Genomic DNA, 17,821 nt, shown 5'->3' on the forward strand with positions numbered 1-17,821 from the left:
ATGTGGCCAACAATTGAATTATTTCTCTAAAGTACTTGCGCATGCATGAAGTCTGCCATTTTGATTAACATCTCAAATTTTATATATTAGAAAAACTGTTGCAGGTTGAAACCTGGAAGTTGATAAAGAAATTTCAAACCACTCCCTTGTAACCACTACAAATTTATTACTAGTGTAACAATGTATGTAGTCATCTTTGACACGTCACATCTGCATGCTGTCTACTAAATATTCAGATGTGTATTCTTAATATGCAGGCATACAAGACTTGAGACCCTGTATTTTTCCCTTTTGTTCCAAGGTGAAATCTATGAAGCTCAAGACCAAGTTCTTGAAGAGGCAGTGGCACTCAAGTTGGAGTCAGCCCTCCAACCAAAACAAGTCCTGAAGATGGAAGTGGCTGTCCTCAAGAAGTTGCAAGGTAGACAACTGTCTCCCGACTACATGTATTTCCTCCAAGGCTTAAAAGCATTAACCCTAACACTCCTCAGTCCTCCAACAGGTGAAGGATTGAGGAGTGTTAGGGTTAAAGAAACGTGTTGCTACAGAGTTAACTGAAGCAAAATTAAAGAAAAAGGAAGAAGTGGAAGGAAAGGTAATATAGCATAAAATCCAGTTGATGGTAATTTTCATGGTGTGCGAAGGCTAAAAAAAGAAACGAAAAGAAATAAAAATGATTTCATCACGACTAGAGAAGCAGGCATATAAGAAATGTGTACGTTCGACAGTTTGTTTATACATGTACATGTACTCTGTACACTTAAGGTCTCTAGTGTACACACATATGTAATGATCTGATATTTCACGTACGCAGGGTTCTGCAGTGACATTAAATGTTTTCAGTCCGTGTTCTATGTACACGTACATTGTACGTGTACAGTGTACATGTATGCAGTTTGCTTAGTTTTGGTTTCCAAAACGATCACTGGGATGTGTAAGGAAAAATAACATGTTACAAAGAAATATTAGTACATGTCAAGTAAATATCTACATTGACATGTACATGTGCACATACATTTACCGGTACTTAATCAAATTTTAAAGTCTCTAATACATGTACATGTATGTTTGTGGAATGAGAATGATTGATTTAATCAGCAAGAGTTTTCATTCAGTCAAGCAATGGAAGATTTTGGGCTTATCCCTAAAGTATTTTAAATTAAAAAAAATGCTAAATATTGTATTGTTTCAAATGTTCTGAGCATTCAAAGGAACTTATTAATAAAGCAAATTGGTCATTGATAAGCAATAAGTAATAACATGACAAGTACCAGAATCAACATAAAAGAATGATTTGATGGAGTTTGCTAATGTGCACTTTAATCTTTATGTACAAAGATTCTTGAAGACTCTATACATAGTGCATGTACATGTACATCTTAAATGTTTTTGGAATGAAGGATAGTCAGTAATAGTAGTAAGGAGTTCGGTTGGACAGTTGCTGTAATAACTCATCCGCAGTTTTTGTTCTTTCATTTGCATGTTTGTTTTTGGAAAGCAGTGTTAATTAAAAGTCCTTTCAAACTGCTACATGTATTTTACAGGTAAAGACCATGTGTGTAAGTTCATTGGCTGTGGACGCAATGATCAATTCAACTATGTAGTCATGTCTCTGCAAGGTTCCAACTTGGCTGAGCTTCGTCGTAGTCAACCCAGGGGAACATTTACCGTAACCACTACCCTTCGTCTGGGTGTACAGATCCTAGAAGGCATTGAAAACATTCATGAAGTGGGCTTTCTTCACAGAGACATTAAACCAGTGAGTGGAAGGACTAGTGTCAACTCTAGTGTATTTATTAATCATTTTATTCAGGTCTAGTTGTTTTGTTTTTTGGGAGTTGGTTTTAAAAACGTTTAAATTAGTTACACAGATAAAGCCAAATACAAAAAGCTATAAAGTAACAAAGTTTTACATGTCATATTGAAAATAATTTCTCCTTGTTTCGATGTTAATTTCTTTTATTGTATCATTCCAGTGAAAGTAGAGACTTTTTTGTGGATTCATTCTTGTCCTGTGCTGTCTTTTTCCAGTCCAACTTTGCCATGGGTCGCCTCTCAAGTAATTGCAGGAAAGTTTACATGTTGGATTTTGGTCTTTCACGGCAATATACCAACTCACAGGGCCAAGTTAGAACAGTAAGTATAGCCTGTAAGCTTGAACTCTAGCATTCATGAACATTTATAAATTTACAACCATGGCAAAAATAAGTACAAACCTTAACAGACTGCATATAATCTGAGGGAATAACGCCACTGAAGTGGTTCCACATTCACACACATGAATGTATTCTTGAACTAGGGGCTGTGGACTCATTTAGAAAAAATGACAAAACCTTAGTCATCAATCAGACATTTCATGTGTGGGTACAACTTGCTCATGATTGTAGAGTACCACTGCAGTAATGGCTTCTGTCCCTGGTCATAGGATTAGTCTGTGGTATAAGCGGAGGCTGTCAAATCTGTGCGTAAGGATGGCCCAAATAGTAGCAAGAAATGTAAAACGTCACCATGTAGGACTTCCCTGGTTGTAATCATTCTTAATGAAAGAGGTTATGAAGGTGTACACTGATCATGAAAAACAGTTTGAAACCTTTTAATGTTGCCTTTTTTGATGTGACTGCATCTGTTTTCTTCCACAGCCAAGACCTGTTGCAGGTTTCCGGGGTACAGTTCGTTATGCCTCAGTCAATGCACACAAGAACAAGGTATGTCATAATTTAACTTGTTGTACGAAGTGAAAATATCGATTTCTAGCCCTCCCTGTGTACAATTTTACATTCAGGAAAAGAACAGTAAAAAGCTTTCACCTACAGGAAGAGCATGTGCCTATTAATTTCAACACTGTAGAGAAGTTTAGATAATTCTACTTTTTATGCAGAGTGATTGCTATATACATACATACTTTTTGTCATCAAGATTATTTCCTTGAAATGCAAGTCTTTAATCTTTTGCACATTGTTTATTTGGAAACATCTGGCAGAGTTTAATCTTTTTCCAGTTTCTGGCTTTCACCCCCTTAATGTGATATCTGTTATTTTGCTCTTTTCTGTTAACAGGAAATGGGTAGACACGATGACTTGTGGTCACTTTTCTACATGTTGGTGGAATTTGTCATTGGTCAACTGCCATGGCGTAAAATTAAAGACAAGGTAAGTGCCAGCAGATGTAGGGACAAAGAAGTCTTAACTAAAGAAGGATTTACAAGACACAGAGATGGACTGTTGTCAGTGGAACAGTAAAACTAGCCTGCCTTGGTGTTCTCTGAAGTGTTTTCTACGTGAACATCATCTTTGTCTGAAAATTCTCTTTAAAGCCTGTGTTTGATCTGGATGAAGATTTGTTGATTTTTGTGGAGAGAAGGGAAAACTAGAGATCCCAGAGCAAGACCCTCATGGAACAGTAAGAGAACGGAATGAATAAAAACAGCCATGTGTGGTCTGGGCTGGGAAAGGAACTTGGGCTGCAGAAGCAAGAACTTTACACGCCAGCCACCCATGTTTTACATGTAGCTGACAAAGAATGGAGTGCTCTTTAGATTACCATGGGAGACTACATGTAGTTTTGCTGTATCACAAGATAAAGCAGTCGATTTATTTGAAAAGATCATAGGACAGATTTTTAAAAACTTTCTGATTGTAGACAAAACTTTTGCTGTAACCTCATTGGATCTGCTTTGCTTGACCAGAGTCCTTTCTCTTCCTAGCAGCAACATAATGGCTTGAATCTATTTCACTGGACATGTGACCATTATCTTTTCTATTATAGGAGCAAGTTGGCTTAATGAAAGAGAAGTACGATCATCGCTCCATGTTGAAGCACATGCCTTCTGAATTCAAACAGTTTCTGGAGCACATACAGAATCTTCAGTATCAAGATAAGCCTGATTACAAGGTATTGCTTCGGAAAGGATGGAGTCGTACAGGTGTGGGAGAAAACAAAAGCAGGAAATTTTAAGGGATTAAACAACACATGCACTCATGAGAATACTTAAACTCCAATGCATATTGTGTTGTGGTGGGAAATGAATCAAGGGGGGCCTCAGAGAGTTGGAATGAAAGGAAATATGGAACCAGTTGATTAGATTTGCACCACCTGTCACAGTGCAGTATAACAATTGCAAACTGTTGTGAATCTAGGGTGAAGGTTCCATGTTGAGAGTCCCAGGGTTCCATGTTGAGGGTTCCACGTTGAGAGTCCCATATTGAGGGTTCCATGTTGAGGGTTCCACGTGGAGAGTCCCATATTGACGGTTCCATGTTGAGGGTTCCACGTTGAGAGTCCCATATTGACGGTTCCATGTTGAGGGTTCCATGTTGAGAGTCCCATATTGAGGGTTCCCTGTTGAGGATCACTAATCTCGATCAGCGATCCTATGGTCGGTTTGCTCCATCCATTTGGCGGGTTTTGGTGTCAGTGAACCAGCGACGGATCACTGTTCGCGATCTGGATCCATGTGAAACAAACTGGCCCTATACATGTATGCCCCCAGGTCATTTACTTTGTAGGTTTGAGTGACTTAAATATATTATAGACATATGTATTTTACTGACTGGAAAAGAGAGACATATAGCTTTAGATGGTTGAAATCTGTGACATGATAGAACACTTGTCATCAATGCTTTGTTGGTGTTGATTTTTTCCTGACAGTTCCTCCACTCTTTGCTGGATCACTGCATGAACAGGAAGGGTATCAAAGAATCTGATCCGTATGACTGGGAGAAGATCTATGCTGACGGTTCACAGACTACCACCACTGCTTCACTTAGCCCAGCCAAGGAACCTAAGCAAGGAGTGTAAGTAAAAGTGGAACTGCTCAAGACTTTAGACATGTATTGTAAAAAGGGAGACAGACTTGCAGCACTTTTGTCTGTGGATACTATATTTCTCCTCTTTTGGGTACATGGATCTATGGATATATATGGATCTGTGGATGTACATGTAGATGGATGTGTGGATGTACATGGATCTATGGATGTATATGGATCTGTGGATGTACATGTACATGGATGTGGTGATGTACATGGATGTGGTGATGTACAGTACATGGATCTATGGATGTATATGGATCTGTAGATATACATTTACATGGATGTGTGGATGTACATGGATGTGTGGATGTACATGGATGTGGTGATGTACATGGATGTGTAGATTTACATGGATCTATGGGTGTACATAGTTCTGTGGGTATACATGGATGGGTGGATGTACATGGATGGGTGGATGTACATGGATCTATGGATGTACATGTACATGGATGTGTGGATGTACATGGATGTGTGGATGTACATGGATCTATGGGTGTACATGGATCTATGGATGTACATGTACGTGGATGTGTGGATGTGCATGGATATGTGGATGTACATGGATGTGTGGATATTTCTTGTTGCCTTCTGAATTTCAAAACTAGGGGAGAAGTCATTTAAATGTTTCCTAAGTAAAGCACTATTGTGTAATTTTAATACCAGATCAATGCTGAATAAGTTGAACACTCTGAACAAGCAATTTTAAGGAATTTCTAAGGTTGACAGCTTGCACTTGTTCTCAATTTCGATAGTGATGTCCTTTTTTTCAGTCCTGACGTCCCCCCAGCAAACACAGACATAGTGTTAGAAGAAAACATCAGCTTCCGTGACAACATGAAGGAGGCCCAAGTAGAAGTGCAACGCATCAATGCTGTGGATGCCCCAGAAAAAGTGGATGAGAGCCAGGAGAAGAGAGATGCAGAGAAAGAGATTGATGAAGAGGAAGAAGAAGAAGAGGAAGAGGAAGAAGAGGGAGAGGTCAATGAGAATGAGAATGTTGGATCAGAGAGGGAAGGAGATACACCTGAACAGGAAGGTCGGGAACCCCAAGAGGGAGAGATTGTCCTGGACAATAAAGAGAATGAGAAGCGAGATGTTCCTAAGAAGTGCAAACGAGCGATAAGTAAACGACGCCGGATGTTGCATCGACGTCAGAAGCCCAAACGGCTGCGGACCCATGACAGCCATGCCATCATGGAGGGTGAAGTTAGTACCTTCAGGGAAGGCTTTGGAGTCAGTGAACGAGATCCTTCCCTTTTAGAGGAGAACCTTGTACCTGCACCCAATAGCAAGCTGCTCCCTGTCCGCTCATTTGCTGAGCCTGTCCAACAAGTGCAATTGCCGCCTGAGGCACAGTGTGGCGCCGAGGGCAAACTGACTATAAAGACTGTCCCTTGTATCAAGGAGACAAAGCCCCCACCTTGGAGGGCCAACACCCCACCACTTGTAGGAGCTACTATGCAAAAGCAGGAAAATCACAACCGCACAAAATCCAGTGCAAATGAACTCCGTCCATCTGCCATAACCAGGCTTCAAGAAGCTGAAAGAGACAGAAGTAGGAGTGTTCCTGAAACAGACTCTGGGGATGCCTTTCAGCATGATGGATCCTTGGATGAAGTAGACAAAGATAAGTTAACCCGCTTGCCCGAGGGTGCATCCAGAATACCTAGACCAAGTCATCTCAGTCATGCTGCAAAAGAACTTGAAGTATCTGCACAGACACTTCCCAGAGAAGGGCGGATTGGCTTTGAGAATCCACCCATTATTAAGGTGAGTGCTGAGCATGCTGAAGTTCAACAGCAACCTAAATCTGTTGAGCTTCAAGAGGCTGGCACTGCCAAGAAGGCTGCAAGCCTGGGACGCACAGTCACTCCCCCTCAGGAACTCCTCAAGCCAGTGGCAGTCAAAATTGGTGCTGAGGGTCATGACGGACAAACCCCTGGTAAACCCAAGGGTGACCCTGTTTCAGATAAACAAGTAGATGCTTGCCATGAAAAGATTGAAACTGGAAAGAAGGACAAACAAGTTGTGAAAACAGCCTGGGACAGTTTGCAAGTGACTGAAGAGAAACAAGAAAATCTGCACTTTCCTCAGGGAGCCGTTAGTGACACAGTTACATCAAACAAACCTGAGCAAAAACAGAGCACAGAGGGATTAAATGTTCCTTCAGACTCTGACAAAGCTACTGTTCTGCTTAAGATTAAGCAGCAGGTTGTTCAACCTAAGGAGCAGATGGTTCAAGATGTGAAGAAGACAGAGCCTGAGCCACAGGTGATGCGAATTGAGTCCCTGGAGAAGGATAGCACAGAGCAAACGACTAAGGCAGATGAAGAACCAGTCGCAGTTCCTCAACAGGAATTGTTCATCAATGAACCGTTGCCCAAAGTTATTGATGAATACAAAGAGGAAAACACTGGAATTCAGAAAAAAGCAGACTTGGATGATGTAGTCTTGAATGTTCCTATGGATGTTGGTAAGATAACGGAGCATATTGCCTCAAAGGGCCTCGCTGAAGAGGCAGAAAAGGTGCCTGTCTTAACAAACAACATGGAAGTACCACTGAAAAGCAGTGCTAAACCAGTAAATGCCTCAAGTCCCATTCAGTTTCATGACAATGGTCTAGCCACGGATCGTGCTGCCATGGAACTACTACTTGGTGCATTTTCTTGGAATGAGCCAGAACCTCTGAAGGACCCCAAACTTAATACCACCCCAAGGGAAAGTTGGTCTGAGAAGAATTTAAGAAATGAGAAGAGCTTGCAAGAAGAGCTTCGGGCAGCAAGGTTAGCTGATAAAGAGGAAGGTAATGCCTCATCGAAGCTTAGAAATGCACATGGTAACCAGAGTGATGTTCCCACTGGGTTTACAGCTTTTAAGGACGGGAAGCTTGACTTGGAGCTCTCTGATGACAAGGGGGGACAGAACCTCCAACAGAGGCTTAAGCTTGAAAGTGACAATCAGGACTCAGGGCCACTGACGCCTTTCTCTCTGGAAGAGGATGTTAAGGCAGTGAAGCCTGTTCAGGATGAGTTGCCAAGGGGGGGAGACAAGAAAATGGAGGCTCATGAGTATTACGAGAGAACCACGTCATCCATTGAACATTCCTCTAAGGAAGCTCCAGTTAAATCACCCTCCATGGACCGACAGGAAATGGAGAATATTCTGACTGAATTGAATGGCGTTGATGGCAGTGCCAAAAATCAGAGGGACTATCTTTCCAAAGACCGTCTTGCACTGAAGCCTGCTGCTCAGCCAGAAATTTCACCAAAAAGTTCGGAGATTGGGGCAAGCATAGCTGTCAGAGCCAAAATTGGCCCTACCGAGGAGAAAGCAGAGCAAAAAAAGAAGAGATTGAGCCACAGGAGTTCAGAAAATGCCAGGTCTGCCACACCTAAAACAGACGAAAGTGAAACTGTGTCTGGTGGCTCTGGGAGGAGTGAGCGAAAAGGTCGAGGACCTGTTCGAGCTCGCCAACTCCCAAGTATCCCGACACCGAAGAAGGAAACACCTGCTGCTGAGGGCACAAGTGGGGCGCCAGTACCAAAACAGGATAGCCCAACCAAGGGACAGCCATCAGGGAACCCTCTCCAAAGGAAAGGCTCCTTGGGCAAGACCCGTAAGCTTCCTGAAGTGCCCAAAATACTGCTGCAAAACAAGCTGGGTAACCGACTGCGGTTAGACAAATCACCTAACAGGACAGCAGAAATGAGTTCAGAAGACAAAGAGCGGCAGTCCTCCAAGAATGAAAGACGGCAACGGATTGCATCAAACCCAACATCCGATACCTTAGAAGATGCAAGCTTCCAGTCGGAGAATGTGCAATCAATTCAGCTCAGGAAAACACAGGAATTCAAAGTGACTGTTCAATCACCACCACCCTCAGCAAGCAAAGATCCAAGCCGAGAAGCAGAAATCAAAGTCTTGAGTGTAGAACCTTCATGTACTTATGCAATCATGGAGAGTTTGTCTCAAGAGGATGGGGCGGCCAATGCTGATATTTCAGAATGTGCCACTCAGCAGCAGGAACCTAGCTTCTTTCTGGACATGAGTGCATCAGTCAAGAGGGAGGAACCAGTGAATGTCATGAAGACAGAGCTTCCAACCAAACAAAAAGACTCCATCAAAACACAATCACACACAAGCAAAGATGCCAAGACTTCCAGAGCCACAATGAAACCACCCAATCTAATGGTCTTCTCCAAAAAGCCAGTCATCAAAAAACAACTTACCGGGAACGTGATTTACACTAAAACAGACCCCCATGACAAGGCAGCCTCACCAGTAGCACAGAAAAAGACGGTAAGCTCCAAATCAGCTGAGGAGTCAACTGTGCCTTCTTCCAGGAGATCAGGTGCAGTACCATCAGGAGCGATGACAAGTGCAGACACACCCTCAAGGGATGCTGGGAGCACTCCCAAAGGTGATAAATCTGAAAACAAAATCCTAAATGATTTGAGGAAGGTGTCTGTGGCAAGTTCCAACTCAGCTGATTGGAATAGCAATGGCTCCTGCACTTCAACCCTGAAGGACAGCCAAGCTAGTCCAGCAACACCAACAGTTTTGTCGCGAGCTGAAAAGGGCCAGGAGTCAGTCTCCACATCAACGCCTAAAACAGCAGTGCTGAACTCTGCCAAAGAAGCTACAGATAAACATGTACAACAGCAGGTTGAAGCTGTAAGCAGTACCATGATAACAAAAGAGCATAAGGGGTCTAATCCTAATGTCTTGCCAGAAGTAAGAGTGTATGAGCCTTCCATTAATGGTGACGTTTCAGGAAACAGACCTAAGGAACTAACTTTAGACCCGTGCGTTAGTCCTCCTTCATCCTCACCCAGAGAATCCCCCAGGACACCTCTGCTGTTTTCTGAGGATGAAGAACAAGCAAGAGAGGACAGAAAAAGCATTACCAAGAAAGCAGCAGATGCCGCAACTGAAAATACTATGGCAAGGTTGAAAGAAGGGCTCATGGCTCATTCTAGGCAGGGTCATCAAAAGATTGTGAAGAGTTTTTCAGATGAACAAATTGTTAAGAAAGCAAGAAGAGGACAGGAAGGTGATCAGAAGGCAAGCCTTTTCAAGGAGGCTGTCCAGCAAGGACATGAAGATAGTGTTTTGAGTCCCCAGTCTAGGTCCAGAACTGTCAGCTTCAACAAAGAACTCAATATTGACGGGGTTAGTGGGGCTAGTACTTTGTCTCCTGACTTGGAGTCTCGGGAAGAGAAAAGAGCAAGTTCTCCCACTAGCCTCAAAGCAAGTCTTTCTCCATTGGCATTGCGTCGCCTGCGTCACAAAACGGATCCTGATTTTGCTTCTCTTCGTGCTGCTTTTGCTAGGAAGCAGGCGAGTCAGATGCAAGCCACGGAAAGTGCAAAAGATGCCGACCAAGGAGATGTATTTGTCAATCCACAGAGAAGGGGGAGCTCGTCGTCATTGCACAGGGCGAGTGATCGTGTGGCGGCTCTCAAAGCAGCCGAGGAAGCCCACCTACTGAGTTATTTACATAGTGACTTGGACAAGAGGAAGCGGAGACGGATGAAATCTAGCTCCTCAGGTGAACACATCTCATCTGTCGATGAAGAAAGCTTCACCGACTCCATAGCATCTCATGGCAGGGTGGAAGATGGACAACCAAGTGAGAGTTCTTTCTCCCAGTCCAGACTTGCTTGGGAGTCATTAACACCACGCCAGCGAAGACGACGAGAGAAACTGGCTAGCACCCGAAGCCAAGGAGCACACAGTGAGAGTTCGCTGTCAGGTCTACCACCAACCTCTCCCAGAAATGACAGTCCAACACATCGCTGTCATCAGGGAAGTAGGCCGTCAACACAGGATCGTTTAGAAGCAGCTGCAACACCGAGCAGTTCCAATTCAGCCTCTCACAGCCATGCTAAGACTCCCTCCTCATCCAGAAACCACAACTCCAGAAGCCATGAATCAGATGTCAAGGAAGCTGGCAAAGATTCAGCTGGTCAGCATCACATGGACAAACATAGGAGTCACCAGGAAGAACGTACCTCCCGCCATAGAGACAGACAAAAGAGACATGTCCGTCCGTCCCCACGTGATACTGATGGTGCTGTGACAACAACATCTGTATCACTCCCGGAAGATGTGTCACCCGTCGTAACTCCACGTGACACTCCTCGTGATGCTCCCCCTGACACACTCAGTGATAAACCTGCTTTTGTCATCAGCAAGACAGCCAGGAAGGGCTTGATAGAAGACAGTCAATCATCTTCAGGTACTGGCAGCTCTCAAGGGAATATGCAGCCTAAACCACCAGTCAAACCCCCAGAGAAAGCTGTTTTTGCTGGAAGGTGAGTACACCTGCTCTGTCAATTATTAGCAACTTTTTTTCTTAGGGACAAGGTCAGAATATGAATAGTTAAGAACTGGGCAATGATTCAGAAATGTAAGTCCCTCAAGTGACTAATAGGGAACCGGCAAATGGTTTAGACAGGCTGGTCAAACGATTCACAATCAAATGCATCTGATGCTCCACAACTTCCTGGAACAGTAGAGAGTTGATCAGATTATCTGCTATCATGTCTGTCTGGTGAGTCATCGCAACTCTTGGTCATGGCAAGAACCATGTCTGGTTTAAAGGATAAGGTAATGTTGATAGCTTTGAACATTCAGGTGGCTTTGTAAGGGTTTGTTATGCAGTGCTTTTATGACTTGTCCTTCTGAATAAACTCTGGCATTTTCCCTTCAAAAATATTCATATTTTCCAGTATAAAGAACAGTAAAGGGCAAAGATATCAAAGATTCCTTGTCTTTTGGGTCTTCAGCTTCTCCTTTAGCTTTCAGCTTTTTTTACTTTTCTCAGGGAAATGAGGAACTTGTTAATAAATGTGTGCTGTTAATCTTTGTTGCCAAGATGGCTTTAGCACTAATCCCTTACTGCTGGCCATGGAGGGCTGACCTTTGCTTTAGCACTAATTCCTTACTGCTGGCCATGGAGGGCTGACCTGTGCTTTAGCACTAATCCCTTACTGCTGGCCATGGAGGGCTGACCTGTGCTTTAGCACTAATCCCTTACTGCTGGCCATGGAGGGCTGACCTGTGCTTTAGCACTAATCCCTTACTGCTGGCCATGGAGGGCTGACCTGTGCTTTAGCACTAATCCCTTACTGCTGGCCATGGAGGGCTGACCTGTACTTTAGCACTAATCCCTTACTGCTGGCCACGGAGGGCTGACCTGTGCTTTAGCACTAATCCCTTACGCTAGCCATGGAGGGCTGACCTGTGCTTTAGCACTAATCCCTTACTGCTGGCCATGGAGGGCTGACCTGTGCTTTAGCACTAATCCCTTACTGCTGGCCATGGAGGGCTGACCAGTGCTTTAGCACTAATCCCTTACTGCTGGCCATGGAGGGCTGACCTGTGCTTTAGCACTAATCCCTTACGCTAGCCATGGAGGGCTGACCTGTGCTTTAGCACTAATCCCTTACGCTAGCCATGGAGGGCTGACCTGTGCTTTAGCACTAATCCCTTACTGCTGGCCAATGGAGGGGCTGACCTGTGCTTTAGCACTAATCCCTTACGCTAGCCATGGAGGGCTGACCTGTGCTTTAGCACTAATCCCTTACGCTAGCCATGGAGGGCTGACCTGTGCTTTAGCACTAATCCCTTACTGCTGGCCATGGAGGGCTGACCTGTGCTTTAGCACTAATCCCTTACTGCTGGCCATGGAGGGCTGACCTGTGCTTTAGCACTAATCCCTTACTGCTGGCCATGGAGGGCTGACCTGTGCTTTAGCACTAATCCCTTACGCTAGCCACGGAGGGCTGACCTGTGCTTTAGCACTAATCCCTTACTGCTGGCCACGGAGGGCTGACCTGTGCTTTAGCACTAATCCCTTACGCTAGCCATGGAGGGCTGACCTGTGCTTTAGCACTAATCCCTTACTGCTGGCCATGGAGGGCTGACCTGTGCTTTAGCACTAATCCCTTACTGCTGGCCATGGAGGGCTGACCTGTGCTTTAGCACTAATCCCTTACTGCTGGCCATGGAGGGCTGACCTGTGCTTTAGCACTAATCCCTTACTGCTGGCCATGGAGAGCTGACCTGTGCTTTAGCACTAATCCCTTACTGCTGGCCATGGAGAGCTGACCTGTGCTTTAGCACTAATCCCTTACTGCTGGCCATGGAGGGCTGACCTGTGCTTTAGCACTAATCCCTTACTGCTGGCCATGGAGGGCTGACCTGTGCTTTAGCACTAATCCCTTACTGCTGGCCATGGAGGGCTGACCTGTGCTTTAGCACTAATCCCTTACTGCTGGCCATGGAGGGCTGACCTGTGCTTTAGCACTAATCCCTTACTGCTGGCCATGGAGGGCTGACCTGTACTTTAGCACTAATCCCTTACTGCTGGCCATGGAGGGCTGACCTGTGCTTTAGCACTGGAGGGCTGACCTGTGTGCCTTTGAGGTTGTTTTCTATCAAGGAGAGTAGTACAACTTTCCTACTAACAAGTCATTCATGACGATAGGCAGTAACTTGGAAATGTTCCCTTTTTTTAACGTGCTGACGATTCTCTACCAGCCTGGAACAGTTGGGAAAAGGGATTGCCACCAATGTATGGTTGACAAACTATTTGAGCCCACACCTTAGCATCAACTAGTGGTTGATGAATCAGTCCATAGAAATCAGCACCATCTGTAAAGCACTATCATACCCTGAGTATTATTGTTGAGTTTCCCATCTTGAGTGAAAAATGACATTTCTGTAACCTAATCAGTTTTTTTTCTTTATTTCAGACGAAGACGTTATCGAGTTGTGCCATCAGATGCTGCTTCTTTACCTGACACTGGAGATGAGAAAGACCCTTTTGACAATGCCCAATAGGTGTCTTGTCATCACTCCTAAGTTGCAGTGCATCAAATTTTGTCGAGCCAAAAAGAAGGAAGTATTAATTAACTCAGATACTGCGTTGTACCAGTATTTCTTTTCTAGTCATCAAAGCAAAAAAACCTGAGTTTTTTCTGGCATCGAACTTAGACAAATTTCTTTTCCTTTATCTGGCCCGTAAAATCAGCTACAACCCCATAAAAGCTTATTGTAAAATATACAGGCAGAAATGTACTTACTGTTGCCTCATCTACTGATTGTGTGCTATGCTGAGAAACAGACTACCGAAAATCAACCTCGTGCTAAATATGACATAGATTTTAAAAAAGAAAAAAAAAGAGTTTAACAGGAAATTGTAAAAAAATTGAAGGGCAGATACTTTGTAGGATGCCGGAGGGAGATATTTAGTTGGGACAGCCAACTGTGACTTTGGTCTGATGTGAAAATATTGTGTGATGTCCCCACCAGCAATGTAAACATTTATAATAATGCAATTTGTATGGCAAGACCTTAACTTCGGCAGGTGTCATAACATATCAGGCGCCAATCACTGATTACCTCTTGTCTGGAGTCCCTGCTTGTTAGCATGCTGTGCGTGCATATCAACTCTCCCTTGGTTTGTTGTTTTATTGGTGAACAGCTAAGAGGTTCTGTAATGGGTAGAAGCCTATATCTAAAGCAGTGTCTGGCATGGATGAATGCAGAATACTTGTACACTGTACAGCACTGTGGCACTGAACTGCACATTCATGGAATATTTGGAGAACATTAGTCATCGGGGGGGGGGGGAGGAGAAACTGATGGCTTTAGGATCAGTTTATGGCTGGCCATGTCTGTCTGAATATGGGAAAACACTTAAAACAGTGGTTCCTGGAACTTGGGGTCAAGTGTCATGGTTGACCATTTAGTGCTGCTGCTGAGAGGTTTGTGTAGACCTCAGGCCCTCTAAGCTTGGGAGAATTAGTTATTTGCTCAGAATACAAGATATAGGACTTTCTCAACTGCTCCCTTTCTGCTCTCAAAGTAGAGTGCTTGTTAACAGCCCATTTGAACAATTTGGCAAGGATTTGTTGTTAACTATGTGTAAATGGTCTACGCATTTTTGATTTCACAGTCTTGCAGAAGTGCAAAGTACACAACTGTAGGTGATGTCTTGGTATCTATAGTCACATTAACCTTTGAACTCCCTCACTAGGGATCTCAGAGTATATCAGCTTCTTTAGATTTCATATCCATGGCAGTGTGCATCTTAAACGGATCACTACTTCAACTTAGATATCAAATCAGATACCAGGCAAAGGCAATGTCATGACTTGTGAGGACGGCTTCTTGCCTCACTGACCTTTGACACTGGATCAACGAATGTTACATAATTTACACAGACACACATGGGTGCAGTCGCAGAAGACATTGCCACAAGTTTGTTGGGATTATGAAGATAGGTAGAGCAACCAACATGATCTCAAAAGCTATCGAGACATTGTCTCAAGATGTTTAGTAAGTTGGATCTCTGCTGTGCAGTGATAAATGTAGGTTGTAGGGGGTGTCAAGCATGCAGCATATGTGATGACAATACATGTACTGACATGCAGGGTTGTCTAGTTGAAGAGTACATTTCCCCTAAAGGGTATTATTTGACGGGAACATAAATCATGGGCTCAACAAGCAAGTGTTGTTTACATCTTCCATAGTCATATCCCCCTTCGATGTGCACTCTGTTTCATTACGTTCAAACTTCAAGGGCTATTCTTATCTTATTTTGATGTGTGTGGACAAAGTAGCAAATGTTCAATACTACATGAAATATATCAACATGGTAATATTTATTTGTACAGTGCGGAGTGTTGTCGTAAATGTTGAGGAATTAGTTGAATCTTATCTTGGCCCATTTTCAGTTGGGATTGGTTTTATCCTCAACCTTGAAAAACAAATCAAGCAATAAAATTCTTTGAGAAACTATACGCGACTCTTGATTTTTTTTCCCATCTATGCAGAATGTTTGAGTATACATGTGAATTGAGATCAGAAATCCCTAGGATTGGTGAACTGTTTCATATTTAAGATTAGTCCTGATTGAAGTTCATTTCTTCAAGTGCATTTCTTTCTGTGATCTTACTCCCAAATGCAACTACAGTCTCACTTCACCTGTAAAGTGTCACACCACGCTTGGTAGAACACCACCATTATATATTCTCATGCAAAGCATTTCTAAGTTTATTCCTTCTGTCCTCCATTTCTTATATTCCCTGAATTATAGCAGAACCCCAAAAGATCCGAGGATGAATTAAATCGAACAAAAATAATTTTGTTTGGAGTAGCAGTTTGGAAAACTATACATAGTCAGTAAGAGGATTCTATATTTTGCACTGTCTTTTTCAACATAGCTTTTAACGTTTTAAGTATATTTTCTGCATGTTTTTAAACTTTGAAGTTAGTCTCTTGCATTTGTTATTTAAAGAACTAAATTCAAAGCAAACCTGTGGTTGAAGATCTGGATTTTTTGAAATGAATGGAGTTAGTGTTGTACCAGAGTATATTGTATCAATGAAGAAACAGTGTAAAGAATTGTATGCTAAATGCATCTGTGAAATAGTTTTGTATGATGACATTGTATATGTTATAAGCAAGGGCTTGGATGTACGTTTGTTTCTGTTACCACAGGAAATTTGAATGATCTCAAAATGTGAGACAAAATGTTGAAGGATTCTGACCGTAGTGTGAGTCTTTTTGCCATTTGTTTGTAATCTCTTTGCAAATACTGTAGTTGCTGTGACCTTGGGAGTTCATGCAAGACATAAACTTATGATGTGTTCAATTTTAGTTGTGTTTTGTCTACATAATTTGACACCATGTAGGTGGTGTTGGACTTATGTTAGAATCAACAGAAAGCTGCTGGAATGTGTCTGAATGGTTGGGTTAATTATGTTACGATAAGGCTATTTACTGCACACCTGTCTATGACATTTGTCATCTTCATTTGTTTATAGACAGTCGTTAGTTTGCAGTTTGGTTTCAGGTTCATTTGAAGACTCTAATGCTACAGAGATTTACTTTCACAGTCAAGGACTAATTATAAATATTAATTTATGGATTTGCTGTATCAATAGCCTTGCTTACATGTATGTCCCAAGAAACTTTTGATGGGATTGCAACAAGACTCTTAAAGTTAGAAACATCTTCAACAAAAATTATTTGCCTTGAAGATAAATTTTCTCTTTTTGAAATACCAACTGCTATTTCTGCAAGGTCACAGCAAAACTTTGTATCATCACAGTTTCCTATTTATTTGTGTTTTCAACTGAAAATGCTTCAATTTCTCACAATACAGTTTGAATTTATTATTTATTGATTTCATGTCCGGTAGAATGAAATTGTATTTATTAAAGAAAAAGGTTTTAACAAAGCGAGCAGCATTTTTACTAATATTGTTCTATAAAAAGATATTTGCCAATGCCATTTATAGAAATTTTTTATAAAATGGTGAATACACCTAAAACAAATGTCTGTGATGTTTTTTATTTTTGTCTCTGTGTTAAAATGTGGAGGGCAAATTGAATATGCAGCTGATAACTGTGGATGAAAATTGACTACGGCCAGTATCTAAAGTCTGGATATTTTAAACTTTTCAGATATGTGGGGACATATTTCTGCTGGGCAGCGGTGTGTCCTGCCGTTGGTGGGGGGAGGGTTGAGCAAATTCAAAAGCTAATGCAGCTTAGTGCTCATTCAATGTGAAGTTGGGGAGAAAAAAAATCAAAAGCCTCATGGTGCCGACATCTCTGCTTGTATTGGTGTGGTGTTGTTTTCTTAGGGTTTTGGTGCTAATGTATGATAAAATAGATATTTTTCATTAATATCTGATTTTAAAAAATCCATCCACCCGCTGGATATGTCACTGCAGCTGGAGGGGAGGGATACATGCCGTCATGTATCCCTCCCCTCCAACAAATTGTTGAGAGAAATTTTGAGTGCTGGCTTCAGAAAGATTGCAAACAGGGACATTGATGCATAAACTCGAAATCTGAAGTATCCATGCATATTTTGAAAATGAGATTAATTCAATGTGTCAAAAAATAAGAGAAATATTGGGGCACTTTAAGAACATCACTTGCCATAATTTTTTTCCGATTTAAAATGTTTCAATCAGATGCTGATTATTT

The 17,821-nt window shown here is 42.5% G+C and overlaps 1 protein-coding gene across 3 annotated transcripts in view; it reads left to right on the top strand.

Annotated features, from left to right (window-relative positions):
* Positions 1-17,176, top strand: part of LOC110987449 (uncharacterized) — a 34,760-nt gene extending 17,584 nt beyond the window's left edge. For all 3 annotated transcript variants that reach the window (XM_022250187.2, XM_022250196.2, XM_087134108.1), the window contains exons 4-12: positions 302-421; positions 1,545-1,759; positions 2,032-2,136; positions 2,640-2,705; positions 3,057-3,149; positions 3,766-3,891; positions 4,648-4,793; positions 5,579-11,125; positions 13,571-17,176. In XM_022250187.2, the coding sequence (XP_022105879.2) occupies positions 302-421; positions 1,545-1,759; positions 2,032-2,136; positions 2,640-2,705; positions 3,057-3,149; positions 3,766-3,891; positions 4,648-4,793; positions 5,579-11,125; positions 13,571-13,658 (6,506 nt within the window). In that variant the 3' untranslated portion in view covers positions 13,659-17,176. The remainder of the gene's footprint in view (positions 1-301; positions 422-1,544; positions 1,760-2,031; positions 2,137-2,639; positions 2,706-3,056; positions 3,150-3,765; positions 3,892-4,647; positions 4,794-5,578; positions 11,126-13,570) is intronic.
* The last annotated feature ends 645 nt before the right edge of the window (positions 17,177-17,821 follow it).

This window comes from Acanthaster planci, linkage group LG01 (assembly GCF_054643075.1).
Source record: "Acanthaster planci isolate LZ-2023a linkage group LG01, COTS_SCS, whole genome shotgun sequence".
Taxonomy (NCBI): Eukaryota; Metazoa; Echinodermata; class Asteroidea; order Valvatida; family Acanthasteridae; genus Acanthaster; species Acanthaster planci.